This window comes from Trichoderma citrinoviride (assembly GCF_003025115.1).
Source record: "Trichoderma citrinoviride strain TUCIM 6016 unplaced genomic scaffold BBK36scaffold_13, whole genome shotgun sequence".
NCBI classification, from domain to species: Eukaryota; Fungi; Ascomycota; class Sordariomycetes; order Hypocreales; family Hypocreaceae; genus Trichoderma; species Trichoderma citrinoviride.
In genome coordinates, this window is record NW_020194721.1 from 578,532 (window position 1) to 592,071 (window position 13,540).

The 13,540-nt window shown below is 57.0% G+C and overlaps 5 protein-coding genes across 5 annotated transcripts; 4 read left to right on the plus strand and 1 right to left on the minus strand.

Moving 5' to 3' along the window:
* Nucleotides 1-1,450: 1,450 nt before the first annotated feature.
* On the plus strand, nucleotides 1,451-1,996 carry BBK36DRAFT_1094306 (hypothetical protein; the record flags this gene model as incomplete). The annotated part of the gene is made up of 1 exon (XM_024889059.1): nucleotides 1,451-1,996. A coding segment is annotated over one exon (546 nt), but the record flags the coding sequence as incomplete, so codon positions are not given.
* A 31-nt stretch (nucleotides 1,997-2,027) lies between these two features.
* On the plus strand, nucleotides 2,028-3,430 carry BBK36DRAFT_1133672 (S-adenosyl-L-methionine-dependent methyltransferase; the record flags this gene model as incomplete). Its single annotated transcript, XM_024892110.1, has 1 exon — nucleotides 2,028-3,430. Exon 1 carries the CDS (start codon nucleotides 2,165-2,167, stop codon nucleotides 3,428-3,430), a length of 1,266 nt encoding a protein of 421 aa, XP_024746763.1. The 5' UTR covers nucleotides 2,028-2,164.
* Nucleotides 3,431-4,014: 584 nt separating this feature from the next.
* On the minus strand, nucleotides 4,015-4,500 carry BBK36DRAFT_1126922 (hypothetical protein; the record flags this gene model as incomplete). Its single annotated transcript, XM_024891435.1, has 2 exons — nucleotides 4,015-4,208; nucleotides 4,452-4,500. The coding sequence occupies 2 exons, from the start codon at nucleotides 4,498-4,500 to the stop codon at nucleotides 4,015-4,017; spliced, it is 243 nt and encodes an 80-aa protein (XP_024746764.1).
* Nucleotides 4,501-4,929: 429 nt separating this feature from the next.
* Nucleotides 4,930-6,051, plus strand: BBK36DRAFT_1126886 (hypothetical protein; the record flags this gene model as incomplete). Its single annotated transcript, XM_024891431.1, has 3 exons — nucleotides 4,930-5,280; nucleotides 5,374-5,535; nucleotides 5,605-6,051. 3 exons carry the CDS (start codon nucleotides 4,930-4,932, stop codon nucleotides 6,049-6,051), a joined length of 960 nt encoding a protein of 319 aa, XP_024746765.1.
* A 3,807-nt stretch (nucleotides 6,052-9,858) lies between these two features.
* BBK36DRAFT_1126794 (hypothetical protein) lies at nucleotides 9,859-12,753 on the plus strand (the record flags this gene model as incomplete). The annotated part of the gene is made up of 2 exons (XM_024891417.1): nucleotides 9,859-12,060; nucleotides 12,121-12,753. The coding sequence occupies 2 exons, from the start codon at nucleotides 9,859-9,861 to the stop codon at nucleotides 12,751-12,753; spliced, it is 2,835 nt and encodes a 944-aa protein (XP_024746766.1).
* Nucleotides 12,754-13,540: the final 787 nt, after the last annotated feature.

Below are 13,540 nucleotides of genomic sequence, written 5' to 3' on the forward strand. Positions count from 1 at the left end.
AGCTCGGTTTACCCTGCGACATCTACTTTGGCGAGCATTCTTCAGACTCGGTTGGTTCCTGGATACGTCTTGTCGAACCGTTACCATACATAGGACGTGTTGATACAGCAATTGCGTTGGCTGGAGCGACAACATCGTACACTCTACGGCTACATACTGCTAGCACCGCGCCAGGGCCCTCAAACCGGGGATTTCCTGAGAGAAGCGAACGACAAGGGATACCGGACACGAACCCGGACAGCGCGTGGCAACTTCATAGACGAAAACAGCAAGGGAACGACCACGTTTCTCGCCATCGCGGCAGAATACCAGGCCGCCAAAAGGAACTTGCGCAAAGGTGTCGGTTCTGCTTACGGGCAGCTGCCAAATCCAGGCCTTTTGCGCACATCACTGCCACCACATCAGGTCGTGATCGCGTCTGCACAGACGATCGAGCGCCAAGTCAGGTCGCCCATTGCAAGCCCATCACGCACAGCAAGAAGGGCGTCCACACCGGCCGTTTCAGAGCGACAGGCCCAGCGAGGCAATTTGCTGTCCGACGGGACAGGCTCGAGGGGCAGGGAATAACAGCATCACAGGGCACCAACAGCAACAGACAAAGAAGGACAAAGGACAGAGGACAACTTCGACCTGGCCCATTTGGTTGACCGGGCGCTTGTCGGCCCAAACAGAGAGCAAGTCTTCCGCTTGTGCGCCGGAACCGACTGCCCTTGTTTCCGCGGTCTCAGAATCGTTCTAGAAGGCCGGATCAGCGTCCCCTAGAGGGCATCGCCGGCGTTGGTGAGCCTCGCCCAACCAGCAGGCGGCGCTGATTGGCCCGCGCAGCAACCCGGCAAGGCCGTGAGCGGAGTCTGCATGCATGGGAGAGGCAGTCCGGGCAATCAAAGAGAATTGGAGTTGAGAGATTGAACTTGACAGACGACTCGAAACGCGGCGACAAGTCGGGAGGATACGCGCCGAACCCTGCCGCTGGCTGTAGTCGCTTGTTGAAAGTGCTTGACAGCCCCGGCCGGTCATTTTTTTCTTGTTTTCATTTTTCTTGCCAAGAAGCAGGAAACCTGCGTTTGCTGTGCGCCCCTGGACACGACCGGAGATATTGAAGACAGGACTGGCGCCACAGCGGGCGAAAACCCCTTTGGACTGCAGCAGCAAGCCCAGGGGTGCAAATTGCGGGCACCTTGGCCGGCATCGAGTCGTGACGAGTCGCCTTTTTTTGCGAAGCGGTTGCGGAAGCACTGAGCTCCCCCCCCGAGCACCGTACGAGGATACCGTACGACGGACCGACATCCTCGTCTGCCCAGTGCTCCAGAGGCCTGTGCCGCCCCCCGTTTGTCGCTTGATGCCACCTGCGACACAGCCCAGGACACGACGGGATACGACACGACAGGCCCCCCGAACCGCTGTCAGTCAACGTGTGAGGTGAGGTGACCACCTGGGCCCACCGCCCACCATGTCCGACTACACGTACGCCGCCCTCTACCTCTACTCCAGCAAGGTGGGCGCGCCCGTGCCCCTCGACAACAGAGCCTCGAGGACCGCGCGGCGAGAGAAGCACGCCCGGCGCCCCAACTCGACGTCGGACGCTCCCACGCTGCCCAGCTCCAGCTCGCAGCGACACTCGCGCAGCTCCAGCAGCCACTCGCAGCTGTCCAGCTCCAGCTCCAGCGCCCACGGCCCCGCCGCCAGCGCCTCCGTGGGGCTCGACAGCGCCAGCCCGCGGCTCAGTCCAGCGACCTCAGCGACCAGCTCCGGCGCCAACACCGCTGCGACCAGCACTGCTACTACCGCCAACACCAGCGCTGCAGGGACCATCAACGCTACCACCACCACCAAGCCCAGCGTCGGCAAAATCAGCACCAGCGTTGGCGCCAGCTCATCACCACCATCATCATCATCAGCACCAGCGCCAGCAGCTTCAGCCTCTGCCGCCGCCGCCTCCTCCTCCTCCTCCCACTTCCCTCCTCCCTCTTCTCCCGCCGTCGCGCAGACCCCGACCCAGTCCAGCAGCAGAGCCTCGAGGACTCTCTCCCGCCTGCATCGCGCCAGGCTCAGCGGCAGCGCCTCTGCCGTCGTCGATGCCGCAGTCGCAGCCGCGGGAAGAAATGCAAACGCGGCGTCGCTGCCAGACCAGGACCCCAACAAGTCGTCCTCCGCCCTCAGACAAATGACGGGCTTTCCCACCAGCCGCGCCGAGTCCATCTCGTCCGCCAGCGGCCAGACGTCGACGTCGTCGCGCACCATCCTCTCGACAGACCCCTCCGCCACCGAGGGCCTGCTCCTCGCGAGGCCCTTTGTCCAGCGCAATGGCCGCACCTTTCTCAACGACCACACGCTGGCCTACCCGCTGCCCTCCGACCTCACCGAGCTCCACAGGCAGGTCCTGCGTACGCTGCTGCTGATCCAGGTCATTGGCGCCCCCGTGCTGTCGCCCGGCCTGATTAAGAAGCCGCCCCAGCGCGTCCTGGAGATTGGCTGCGGATCGGGCTTCTGGAGCACCATGTGCCATCAGTACTTTAAGAGCCGCGGCCACGGCGGCATCTCCTTCACCGGCATTGACATCGCGCCGCTCGCCCCCGACAACAGCTCCAGCACCTCCAACGACGCCATGAAGCCCGGCGCCGACATGCAGTGGCGGTTTATCCAGCACGACCTGCGCCAGATGCCCTGGCCCGTGGCCTCGGACGAATTCGACCTCGTCATGGTCAAGGACGTCAGCTACGCCGTGACCAACAAGATGATGCCGTCCTTTATCGAAGAGTGCGTGCGCATGGTCAAGCCGGGCGGAACCCTCGAGGTGTGGGAGTCGGACCACGCCATCCGAAGCCTGCGGCCCCATGTGCCCACGTCCACCGTCTCGGTCGAGGACGCCGAGGAGCAGGCCGCCGCCGCCAGCCTCGGCGCCTACGTCATCAACCCGCAGACGCCGCTTTCCGTCCCCTCCAACAACTACATTGCCGAATACAACTCGTGGCTGTCGCGCGCGCTGGAGCGGCTCGACATCAACCCTCTGCCGTGCACGGTCATTGGGCCGACGCTGCTGCAGGAGTACGAGACCCTGGGCGACGTCCGCTCGCGAAGAATAGCCCTGCCTCTGAGCGAGTTCCGCTGGGAAAAGGAGGGCATCGGCGGTGTCGTCACCACCGACGCCAAGCCCGAGTCCAAGGGCAAGGAGCCGCCGACGCCGAGGGTGGAGAAGAAGACGCTGACGCCGGGGCAGATTGCGCTGCGCCAGACGGCCTTGCTGACCCAGGTGCAGGAGATTCAGGCTCTGGAGCCCATCCTGCGCGAGGTCAGCGGCAAGAGCCAGGACGAGTGGGACATGTGGCTGACCAAGATGATGAGCGACCTGATGGACGAGAGCGGTACGGCGCTGGGGGAGTGTCTCGAATTTGGGGCTTGGTATGCGAAGAAGAAGAAGGCGAGTGGGTAAGAGAAGGGAACAAGATGGCAGCCGATTGATCTATGCGGAGCAACCATTTTGGGCCAACAAGTTTGACATTTTTCCTTTTTTTTGTTTATTGCTTCTGGCGGAGGAAAAGAACACTTTTGGATATATGATTCTCTACATTGTGTGCATCTATTGGCCGCGAGTTTAGCGGGGAGGGATTCTCTTGTTTTTATTACATCTGTCCCGGCAGCTTCAAACCCTTATTATCCGTTACAACTCCTCCTTATTTCTCAGTCCAAGAGAGATGTATACGTATTTATTTTTCTCCACGAACTCAGGCGTCGCTGTCATATCGTTTGCGCAGTGTGCGATACCGCTTCAAGTAGTACCTATAATCCCGGCGAGAGTTAGCCGCTGGAGATTGAGTTTGCCATTATCCCAACTTTTTCTTTAAATTCAAAACTTTTGGTGTTGTGGATGTGATTGGGTTTTCTTTCGTGAGCCGCTTTGCCCTCTTGTTATAATCATGTATGTGACTTCATGGTCTGGATCCCAATGAGTTCGTCGTGACGATGGGGGATTCTTACAAAGCTTCTATTTCTGCAATATTGTCAATACACGTTGTTTCAACGCTGGACATGGTATGTTGGGACTGGCTGAATAACCACTATGGTACCTTTCTTTACGTATTCGGCTTGCTTAATGCCTGTCCGAATCTTATCCTCGTCTGTTTCCCCGGCGCGGGACATGAATGCCTTGTGGAGGCGGGGACGGAAGTAGCCGTATCCCAAAGGGTATTCGCGGCCCAAGTAAAGGAGTTCTGGACACAAAATCATTTCAGCCATGAACTTTAAAATGGGCCTGTGAGTTGTTATATATAGGCTTGTGCATCAAATCGTGTGCGCGGTTTGAGGTTTTGGTTTGGTGTCTGAGGTTCTGGTGGTGAGGCTATGATGAAGAGGATGAAGATAGCCTCGGCAAGTTTATGACGATGAAGACTCGATAGAATGAGATACCAAAACATATTGCCAGAGTAGAGGAGCATAGATGTGGTTTTACGGACCTTTGTATATGGCAATGACCTGCCTCCTCATTTCATGGTTCACACTCATCGTGCTGCGTCCCTCATCGATGCTTGTAGGTAGGTAGAGAGGTATTCGCTATTACAAGCACACCAGGAAGTTGCAAGTTGAGCTATCCAAGCTCGACAACGGAAAACAATGTCATCACCGCCCCGCCCAAACCTCTACGAAGCTAAAGCAGCTTCAGCCTATCACAGCGCATACATGCAAGGCTGAACAATGCTCAAAGCGCCACTTTCACTTCCACGCATCGAACGTTGCGATTTCGCCGCCATTTCAACATCTTTCATTCTGACCCTCCATATATCCTCCACGAACAGTAAACCCCAATTGCGCTCTCGTATATACCGCCTCTCCCCTCAACTTCGCAATTCCTCATCGTCGACGTATCGATCCACCCTCTCAGACATCTTTGAAGGAGAGAAAAAAGGAAGAAGAAAAGAACAGAAAAACAGAAAAATGCCAAACCTCCCCCCAGCACTCCAAGTCTTCCCAACCCTAACCCGCTTCGCCCTGCGCCCGCGCCGCCTCGCCGAGATCCCCATCGGCGGGCCCTCGACGCCCCAGATCTCCGCCAAGGCCCTCCAGCAGAGCGCCATCCACCTCTACCACGACCTCGGGGTGCTCGTTTGGGTGGGCTGCTCCGTCGACCAGGTCCGCAGGATAGGGGATGTCCTGAAACAGGTTGTTGCTTGGGGAGGACAGGGCGGATTGGTCGCGAGGCTGGATGCGTGGGAGGGGGAGGTTATCAGGCGGAGAGAACCAGAATTGATGCATGGGGATTTATATAAGGCTTTGGATGAGAAGAGGGTGAGTTTGCCTTTTTGACTTGGCGCATCTGTCGTGAAAGGTTGGAATGGTGAATCGGGTGTGGACGAAAGGCTGATGTGAGGGGGGAAACAGACTGGGAATATCAAGCCTTCGGCGATACTACGACTTGCAACGACACGCTTCGAAGAGATCCTCACAGAGAGAATACCGGAGCTCAAGACCGCAAAGGACATTGATATGCGGGAAACACAAATTATCGTTCCGGGGTCACCACCTCCACGCGGAATCATCAGCGTACGATTACCTGACACTCTCAAGCTCTCACACTCTTGGTTAAGGACTACAGCTCATGTTGAAATACAGAAAACCGTCGATGGACCACGGCACCTGCCCATTGAGTCCTTTACAACCATCGGCGTAAACCGCATCAGCGGGCTAACCATCGGCGAGACACGCTTCTTCACCGTTGGATCGAGTAATTACGTGGGAGGAGCAAGAGTAGACTACCTGATTCTAAAGCACACCAAAAACGACGACTCAAACGATGCAAAGGACACGAAAGAAGAGGTTGGTGTAACGCCGTACTGGGGCAACGGAAAGCTCAAGCAGCGGAGGAGAGCCAGCGACGAGGCGCAGGGCGCGATATTCGAGGACGTGGTGAGCAGGGTGATGCAGCCGCTGTGGGATATCGAGCGGAGTGCTTGGGCGGACAGGGCGGCGGAGTTGGAGGCCAAGAGGCTTGAGGATAAGGAGAAGAGGAATTGGGGGGAGAGGAAGAAGACGAGGCCGAGTACTACTGGTACTGTCTAAGTGCCTGCAACGAAGAATCGAGGAAATGATACAAGTATACATGCTGGGTTATTGTGAGTATGACCGATGTGAGAGGAATTCGTGCTGGACAGTAACTACCTAGGGGAGGAAACATCAATTGGCATAAGAGATGAGCTTCCGCGATAACGAAGCGCGACGGTGTAGACACCGCGTGCCGGCAGACGAAAAGCAGCCACCCGCATCAAATTACCGCGCTGTCACTTTTCGCACTTGTGCACCCCTCGCAACTCAGCCCGTGCAGCTGCAGACCGATCAGTCCGTGTGTTGCAATGCAAGACCCCTCATCTGCCGCCTATGTAGAATCATGGCCAGCAGGCCCATTGGCCGACGGCAGATGGGAGAGCGATATGCGGAGAAGGGGAGTAGTATTCTGTACCACCACACGAAGTAGCAGGATACGAACTGCCGAGCTCGAATAATCACCCGGGGGGAAAAAGGATGTCGGTTTGTGTTCGATTTCGATGCATGTATCGATCTGGGTGGTTACAAGATAGTCGTAGCATTGAGTCCTGAGGGCCGTAGCATTGAGTTTCTGAATTTGGGCGAATATCGCGGGAATAAAAAAGCATGATATTAGTCTCATCGGAGCCGCAATCTTAATGCCGTCGTCTAACCGGTTCAATCGCAAATGACACCACTTTCACGCAAAGACCACGATGAACGAAAAGAAAAATCGACTACAAAGTGTCACGAGCCGCTCGTCCGGCGTTTTCTGAAAAAAGGGATTCGACGTAAGGATTGGGCAATAGTCGACGATGATCAGTTTTGGATACTATCGCGGGGTATTGAGAGCCGAAGGGAGGGGCAGGCAGCCTCATACAGTACATAACCCTGCTCTGCTGTAAGCAACGGGTGTGGTGACACAGCATCCTTCGCTCCGGCATGTCAAAAGAGGTGTTCCGTATCATCATGATTGCGTGCTGCCGGATGAATTAATGAGCATGCGGCGGGTAGCCGATGTCCGTTTGTGCTGGTGTTGTGGAGGGTGCGGCGTTGTCTCTCTGTCTCTGCCTCTCTTGTGTACGTTTCAGGCAGAGAAGATTGGCGATGACTCTGTAATCATTTGGTGTAGTGTTTGGCGGCTGAGAGGCTGAACTGAGCTTCTTCTTGGACTTGTATCGATCGCCGATTACGTTAGCCGCCTTGTCGTTCAAGAACAAAGCAGCCAACGACAACAAGCAGAGGAGCGGTCAGAAGTGGAAAAGTGCATGGCAAGGGGAGGCTGCACTCGTGACTCGACTCCCTTTTTTCCCACCGCGGTCAGGCATTCCAGGGATGTCCGCATGTACTGTAGATACAGCACTCGTACGTAAAAGACGGACTTTGTTCGTCGTCGTCGGTGTGTTTCCGATTGCTGGAACCCCCACTTCTGGTGTGATCGCTGCGAAAGGCCGCCAAAAGGCTTGGTGCCAGGGAAATTAGAGGCTCCATCGCGGCCGCATTTTTTCTCTTCTTGTTAGCGTTTGGAAGGCGAGAAAACCAGCTTTGAGTAGCTGTGGTAGGGCGAGGGAAATATTAGCCGGTTGTGTATTCTCCTAAGTTGCCATTCTTTGGACAGGATGAGGTCTGAGACTCCCGAGACAAGCATCTGAAAGCGGGGAGATGAAAGAGACGATTCTGCACATGCAAACGGGAGTTGAAGCGAGATGGTGTACGGGTATCAAAAGTACCGAGTACATCTACAGTATGGCCCTGGCGCTTGCAGCGTCCGAAACAGAGCGCGTGCCCATCAGCCCTTTTCGTGTGAGCGATGGTGATTGGCTTGATGTTCTGGCTGGCAGCATGAGATGATGAGCGAATTGATGCTTATGGCCAGGAGATAGTATATCTCTCATATTGCCTTTTGCACTTGACTGAACTTTGAGTGCTCATCGTACAGTTTGAACAAGCGCAACAGACGAAGCAGCAAGTGTCTGTGTTGTCTTCACTTACAACTACTACAGCTAAGTTCATATTTGCCCGCCCAACAGCAGATGCTGACTGGGGTCCCTCGGCAGGGGCTGGCACGACGTCAGATCCCTTGCCGCTGGCCCTCCTTTCTGCGGTACGTACCCGGTAGCAGTCGCCCAAGTACCGCCTGGCAAAAAGCTTAACCTTCTCTAGCCTCCGCGGCAGCCAATCGACAGTTTTTCCGGGCTCCAACAGCCGACAGCCTCAACGCAAGTCCCGACGTGGCCAATTGCCAGGACATGAGACCTCAGCTGCTGCGCTAAGACGCCCGGTGAGAATTTGAAAGGGACCTGAGTTCCAATCGCTTGTTACTACTAGTTGTTGTTTGTTGCTGTGAGCTGCGGATCCGGCAACTCCGGGGAGTTGAGCGTTGGAGCTGGTGCTGAAACTGATGGTTGAGTCTCGGATTGCTGCTATCTACATGTTCGAAGATCTTCAGCATTGCTCGTATGTACTCGTGCTTGTGCCACGGCATGACGGAGACGCAGAGACGGCCCACGGAGGTGGCTGCGATGCCGAAATGCTGCAGGGAGAGACTACTGTAGACAACCATCACCCTCCCCTGTCTACTACGTTAGCTGCCGCGCTTGCAGCGACTGCTGGCCATTGTGCCGCGGCCAACATGTGAATTAGTAGTCGGCATATACTTCGTCCTAGGCACCAAGGTATACTGTCACTTGTATGAGCTCTGCCATTCTCCAGCGATACGTGAGTTGTCAGCTGTTGCTGTGAGTTTAGTCTTCACCATGTGTCAGAAAACGACGAGGCGTCGCCAGAGGCGCGTGTAGCCTCGGTACTTTGCCTCCTGGTACCCCTTGACCCGGATTGTACGCATTCGCCGGCCCTAAGCAGCTGGCAAGTCTCCAAGCCGTGCTAGCAGCAATACTCCGGCAAAAAGTACCTCCATCAGATGCTAATCGATGCACGACAATCCCCGGGCGTCTGCGTCGCGGCTCTGGCCTTGGAGGATTGCGTCAGCGCAGAAGCGATGAGAAAATCCGCTGTATCGTCCAGTTAACCTTGATCCCATCGCCATCGCCCCATTGCCTTCCGGCATATCGCCTGCGGAATAGGAGGAAGAGGCAAAAAGCTGCTTCTGCCGTTTGCCCAAGCGCATCAAGTATAAAGTACATGTGACGCTTCTGAACTCCATTCCATCCCCACAGAGCCCCGTTAGCGCGCTGTAGACGGTAGATCCAGGGCCCGCCCTAGCGCTGCTGTGCCCTGGAAGCCCGTCCAGAGGCCCTGGAGCTCTGGCGCTGCAAGCCCTGCAAAACGGCACCCGCCCCCCTCTAGCACGCTCTGATATTCCCCGGCCCGCGGGCGAGACTCGCTCAGGATTTTTTTTTTTCCCCCTTCGCCTCCTTCACCACTTCCAGCAGCTTCTGTTTTGGGGGGTCGAAATCTCACTCCTTCAGCCCCGAACATCCTCGCAACAAGCCGCCAGGACGATCAGCCTTTTCGATCAGCGCCAATACGAGCGGCACGTTGTTGTTGCCGTGTAGAGTGGTTTCCGTTCGCTTTTCGAGCCGCAGACCGATAACGCACGGCCGAATGACGACCGCATCCCGGAAGAAGAAGCACTGAGGGAATCCCTTTTCGTCAACGACTTCGCATTTCCCCCCACCCACGCAAACGAAGTCCTCCTGCATCCGCCATAGACCGCAGAACCGCACGCGCAAATTGAGCAGAGAGAGAGAGAGAGAGAGAAGAAGAGAGCGAGGAGAAAGGAAGCAGAAGAGTCAAACCGCCTTCCCGGCTGCTGCTAGCCCTGGCCTCGAGACAGGTCCCCAGGGTTGCCCGGCAGTCAGTGGGGGGAGAGAAGAGCAGCCGCGCATGCCTCGCGCATCGGGATCGAGCAAGCGACAGTCTGGCGCCGGTCATCGCGACACCAAGGAGAATGGGCTCGTAGCCCCGGCGAAACGAGTCACTGGCAGGAAGGGCCTCAACCACGCCGAGGGCCCTGCGAGGCCGGCCGACCATGGCGCCGGCCACGCAGGGCCGCAGTTTGTGCTGCCCAACGGCGTGTCCAAGGCCGCCATCGACTTCCACGACCGCCCGGCCGATGGGCGTAGGGCCTCTGTCGGCAACTACTCGGAGACGTCGACGTCGGAATCGTGCACCTCCCACCTGGGCTCTGGTCCCAATGCCGCCGCCGCCGACGCCGGCCACCGCCAGATCGATGTCAACGCCCTCAAGAACGCCGATGTCCACCGCGACTCGGGGCCCATCGACATGGTCGCCACCGTCCTCAAGACGCTGCCCATGCAGGACACGCTCGCCATCCTCATCATCCTCATGCAGCTGCCGACCCTTTCACTCTCCATCATCTACGGCATCTTTACCTGTCTGACCTTTGTGCCCCCCGTCACCACCAGCTCGGGCATCAACCTCAACTTTGCCGAAATCTTCGACGGCCACTCCACCATGCCGTCCCTCGTCACCGTGCTCTGCATGGACTTCTTCTTCCTCCTCATCTGGCTGTTCCTGTGGCAGCCGATTCAGGATGCCATCCTCGACCTCGCCAAGCCCATCATTGCCATCACCCTCGGCGGCGGCACCACGTACCGGAACGGCGGCTCCCGCGGCCTCACCACCTGCTTCGTCTGGATCGTCGCCAACCACCTCATCCGCAGCACGCGAACCCACTGGTCCCGTCTCGCGAGACACATTCCCGAGGACTGGCAGGTGCCATCCGCCATCAGCAGCACCTTTGAGTCGACGTCCGTCTCGCACGATAAGAGAAGTGCGTTTGCGTGGGTGCGAAGCGGGCTGGCCATTCACATCCTCACCCAGGGGCTCGTTCGGTACATCCGTGAGTGGTACCTGAGACGGGAGAAGGCCAACGCAGCGGCCGGCCAGCACGACCCCGAGGCAGGCAAACCCGTGGCCACCATCTCCATCAACGGCGAGATTGCCCACGACACCGGCTTCAACACTCCGGACCCGGAGGCTGGATCCCCTCCGCTGCCCCCGCCCCCCGCCTCCACGAACAAGAAGAGAAGAAAGCAAAGCACCCAGGTCAGGCTGCAGCAGCCGCTTTGGGCCGCGCTCGCCAGCACCAAGATTGTCGTCATGAAGGAATACGAGTCGTCCCACGTGCCGTCGAAATCGCTCGGCGTCAATACGACGGACATTCACAACCTCGGAAACGCGCCGTTCAACACCCAGCCCAGGCAGATATGGATATCGTATATCGGTAGCGACGAAGTATGCTTTAACACCAGTCACTTTCCCGATTTCGACGACGAGCAATCATCCAACGCCAACGGTTCCGCCTCGACACGGCCGGCCGGCGTCGACACGTCCAAGCCCTTCTACGTCAAACTGAATAACGCATTCTGGCAGCCCACGCGCATCTTTCCTGTTGTCGAAGCGGACGATGGTGGTCGAGGTGGCACCCGTTGGACGGGAGACATTTACGGCCTTCGCCCGCTGTCCAAGTACGTCTGTGAGTTTGTGGACACGCAAACTGACAAGGTCATCTTCACCACGAGCATCCGGACCATCAAAGAACCCACGCCCGAGAACAACAATGCCCCCGTCACCGTGTCTGGCTCGCAGCAGTCGCTGCAGCCCGACTCCCCCGCCACCACCCTACGCATCTCGATCGCCGCCGCCGAAGTCAAGCTCAACGACGAAAAAAACCGCCTCAAGACGTGGCGCAAGGAGTGGAAGTCAAGGATCAACGCCATCAAGAAGGAAAACGAGCTCACGGACAATCAGCTAGCCTCGGCCGGCCACAGCGACGACAAGTATCGGCAAAAGATTCGCCAGCAGGAAACACAAAAGGCCCAGGCCGAGCGCGAGACGGCAGCCCTCGCGGAGCAGCTCAAGAAGTTTGACGCGTCGCCGGAGCTTCTCGAGAACAAGAAGAAGACGGAGCGGTCGTACTCGACTGAGAAGAAGCTCTATGACGCGGCTCAGAAGAGTTTCCGCGAGTACAAGGCGAAGCTGGAGAGCGAGGTCAAGTCCAAGGACAACGAGAAGAGCAACCTCAATACCAAGCGGAACAAGATTGCCACTCGCATTGCCAAGGTGGAGAACGAGCTCGCCAACATTACGGATGCAAACAATCGGGGGCTGAATGAGGTGGAGCGGCGGAAGCGTGAGCGTGCCGGCTGGCAGGAGCAGGTTGTCAACCAGGACAAGACGTACAATGACCAGCTGGCGCAGGCGTATGCGTCCAACAACATGAAGGCCGAGCATCTCCGCAGTCTCCAAGCGGACGTGCAGGCCCTTCGCAGCTACATGAGCCAGGCCGCTGGCCTGTCCGACATGGGCATGCTCGATTCCGCTCCCGTCCACGTTCCCTTTCACTCTCCGCAGCCCCAGCAGCAGCAGCAAATGCAACCGCAGACTCCTTGGAACCCCAACCCGGCCGCCCCCGCGCACTTTCCGTCGAGCGTAAACTACTGGGGAGCCGCCGACAACAACCACTCGTCGACGCCTCTGTCCCACGCGCCCCCTGGGCTTGCCGCGTGGCAATCGCCGCCGATGACCTCGTTTGAGCTGCGCGGCGCCAAATCGCGCGGCCGCAGTTCTAGCATGCTCAGCGACGTCAGCGGTTTCACCCAGCCGAGCGACGAGGAGCCGCGGTCTCCCGTCGGCATGAACATGTCGCGAAGGCCCCTGTACACGAAGCGGTTCGGCATGCACGATAGTCGACGGAGCACTGGCAGTGGCAGCGGCGGAAGTGGCAGTATGGGAGATCCAGCCAGTCCTGCTTGATTACCTGATGATTGGTGCTTGGAATGGGCGGCGGTCTGGACAGACTGGTTGGGGGTTATGTAGTTTGGCATAGTGGCTTGGTTGAATGAAGTGCTTTGCAGAAAGTTGTCCGGTAATTCTTATACTATCATGTGAATGTCCCGTGCTGAATGACGTGAATGCTTCCATCATGCTGTAGGTCTCCCTGCAATGGCCTTGATGCTTCTCCGTGGGCGTATGCCTCCTTGTATAGATGCAAATGTTTTTGTAGGCCTCCCGCATACGAGTGTACTTGTCTTGGACGAAAAGTCATGCCGAATGAGACTGTGAATGTAGATGCCACCGTCGTCAGGAGTAACCTTGATATATCAATCTCCATCTAGGTAGATGGATCCTTCAAGCCGTTCATATGAATACCTCATCCAGAGTTGAACCACCGAAGCCAATCACTCGTTTGGCTTCAAAGGCGGTAGAAGTACAAACATGAAAGCCAAGTATACACACGGTCTTGCATGAAGGAAAGTCACACAACACTTTCCCCCCTCCCTCATCAAAATAGATGAACCAATCCCCGTCGGCGGTGAAAAGCCGCATCTTTCCGCGCGTCAGGGCTGTTGACAAGGCTGTCATGTATGAACCATTGGGACATGGGGTCAGACTTGTTACGTACTTATTGGGTGATTGAGCAAGCCTGTGATATTATTGGATGTTTGGTCGTGGTGTTGTGTGTGCGTGCCTTTGGGTGTTTATGTTTATGGTGGCTTTGCTGCCTGATGAGAAGACGAGGATGAGGCGAATCGCTATTTAT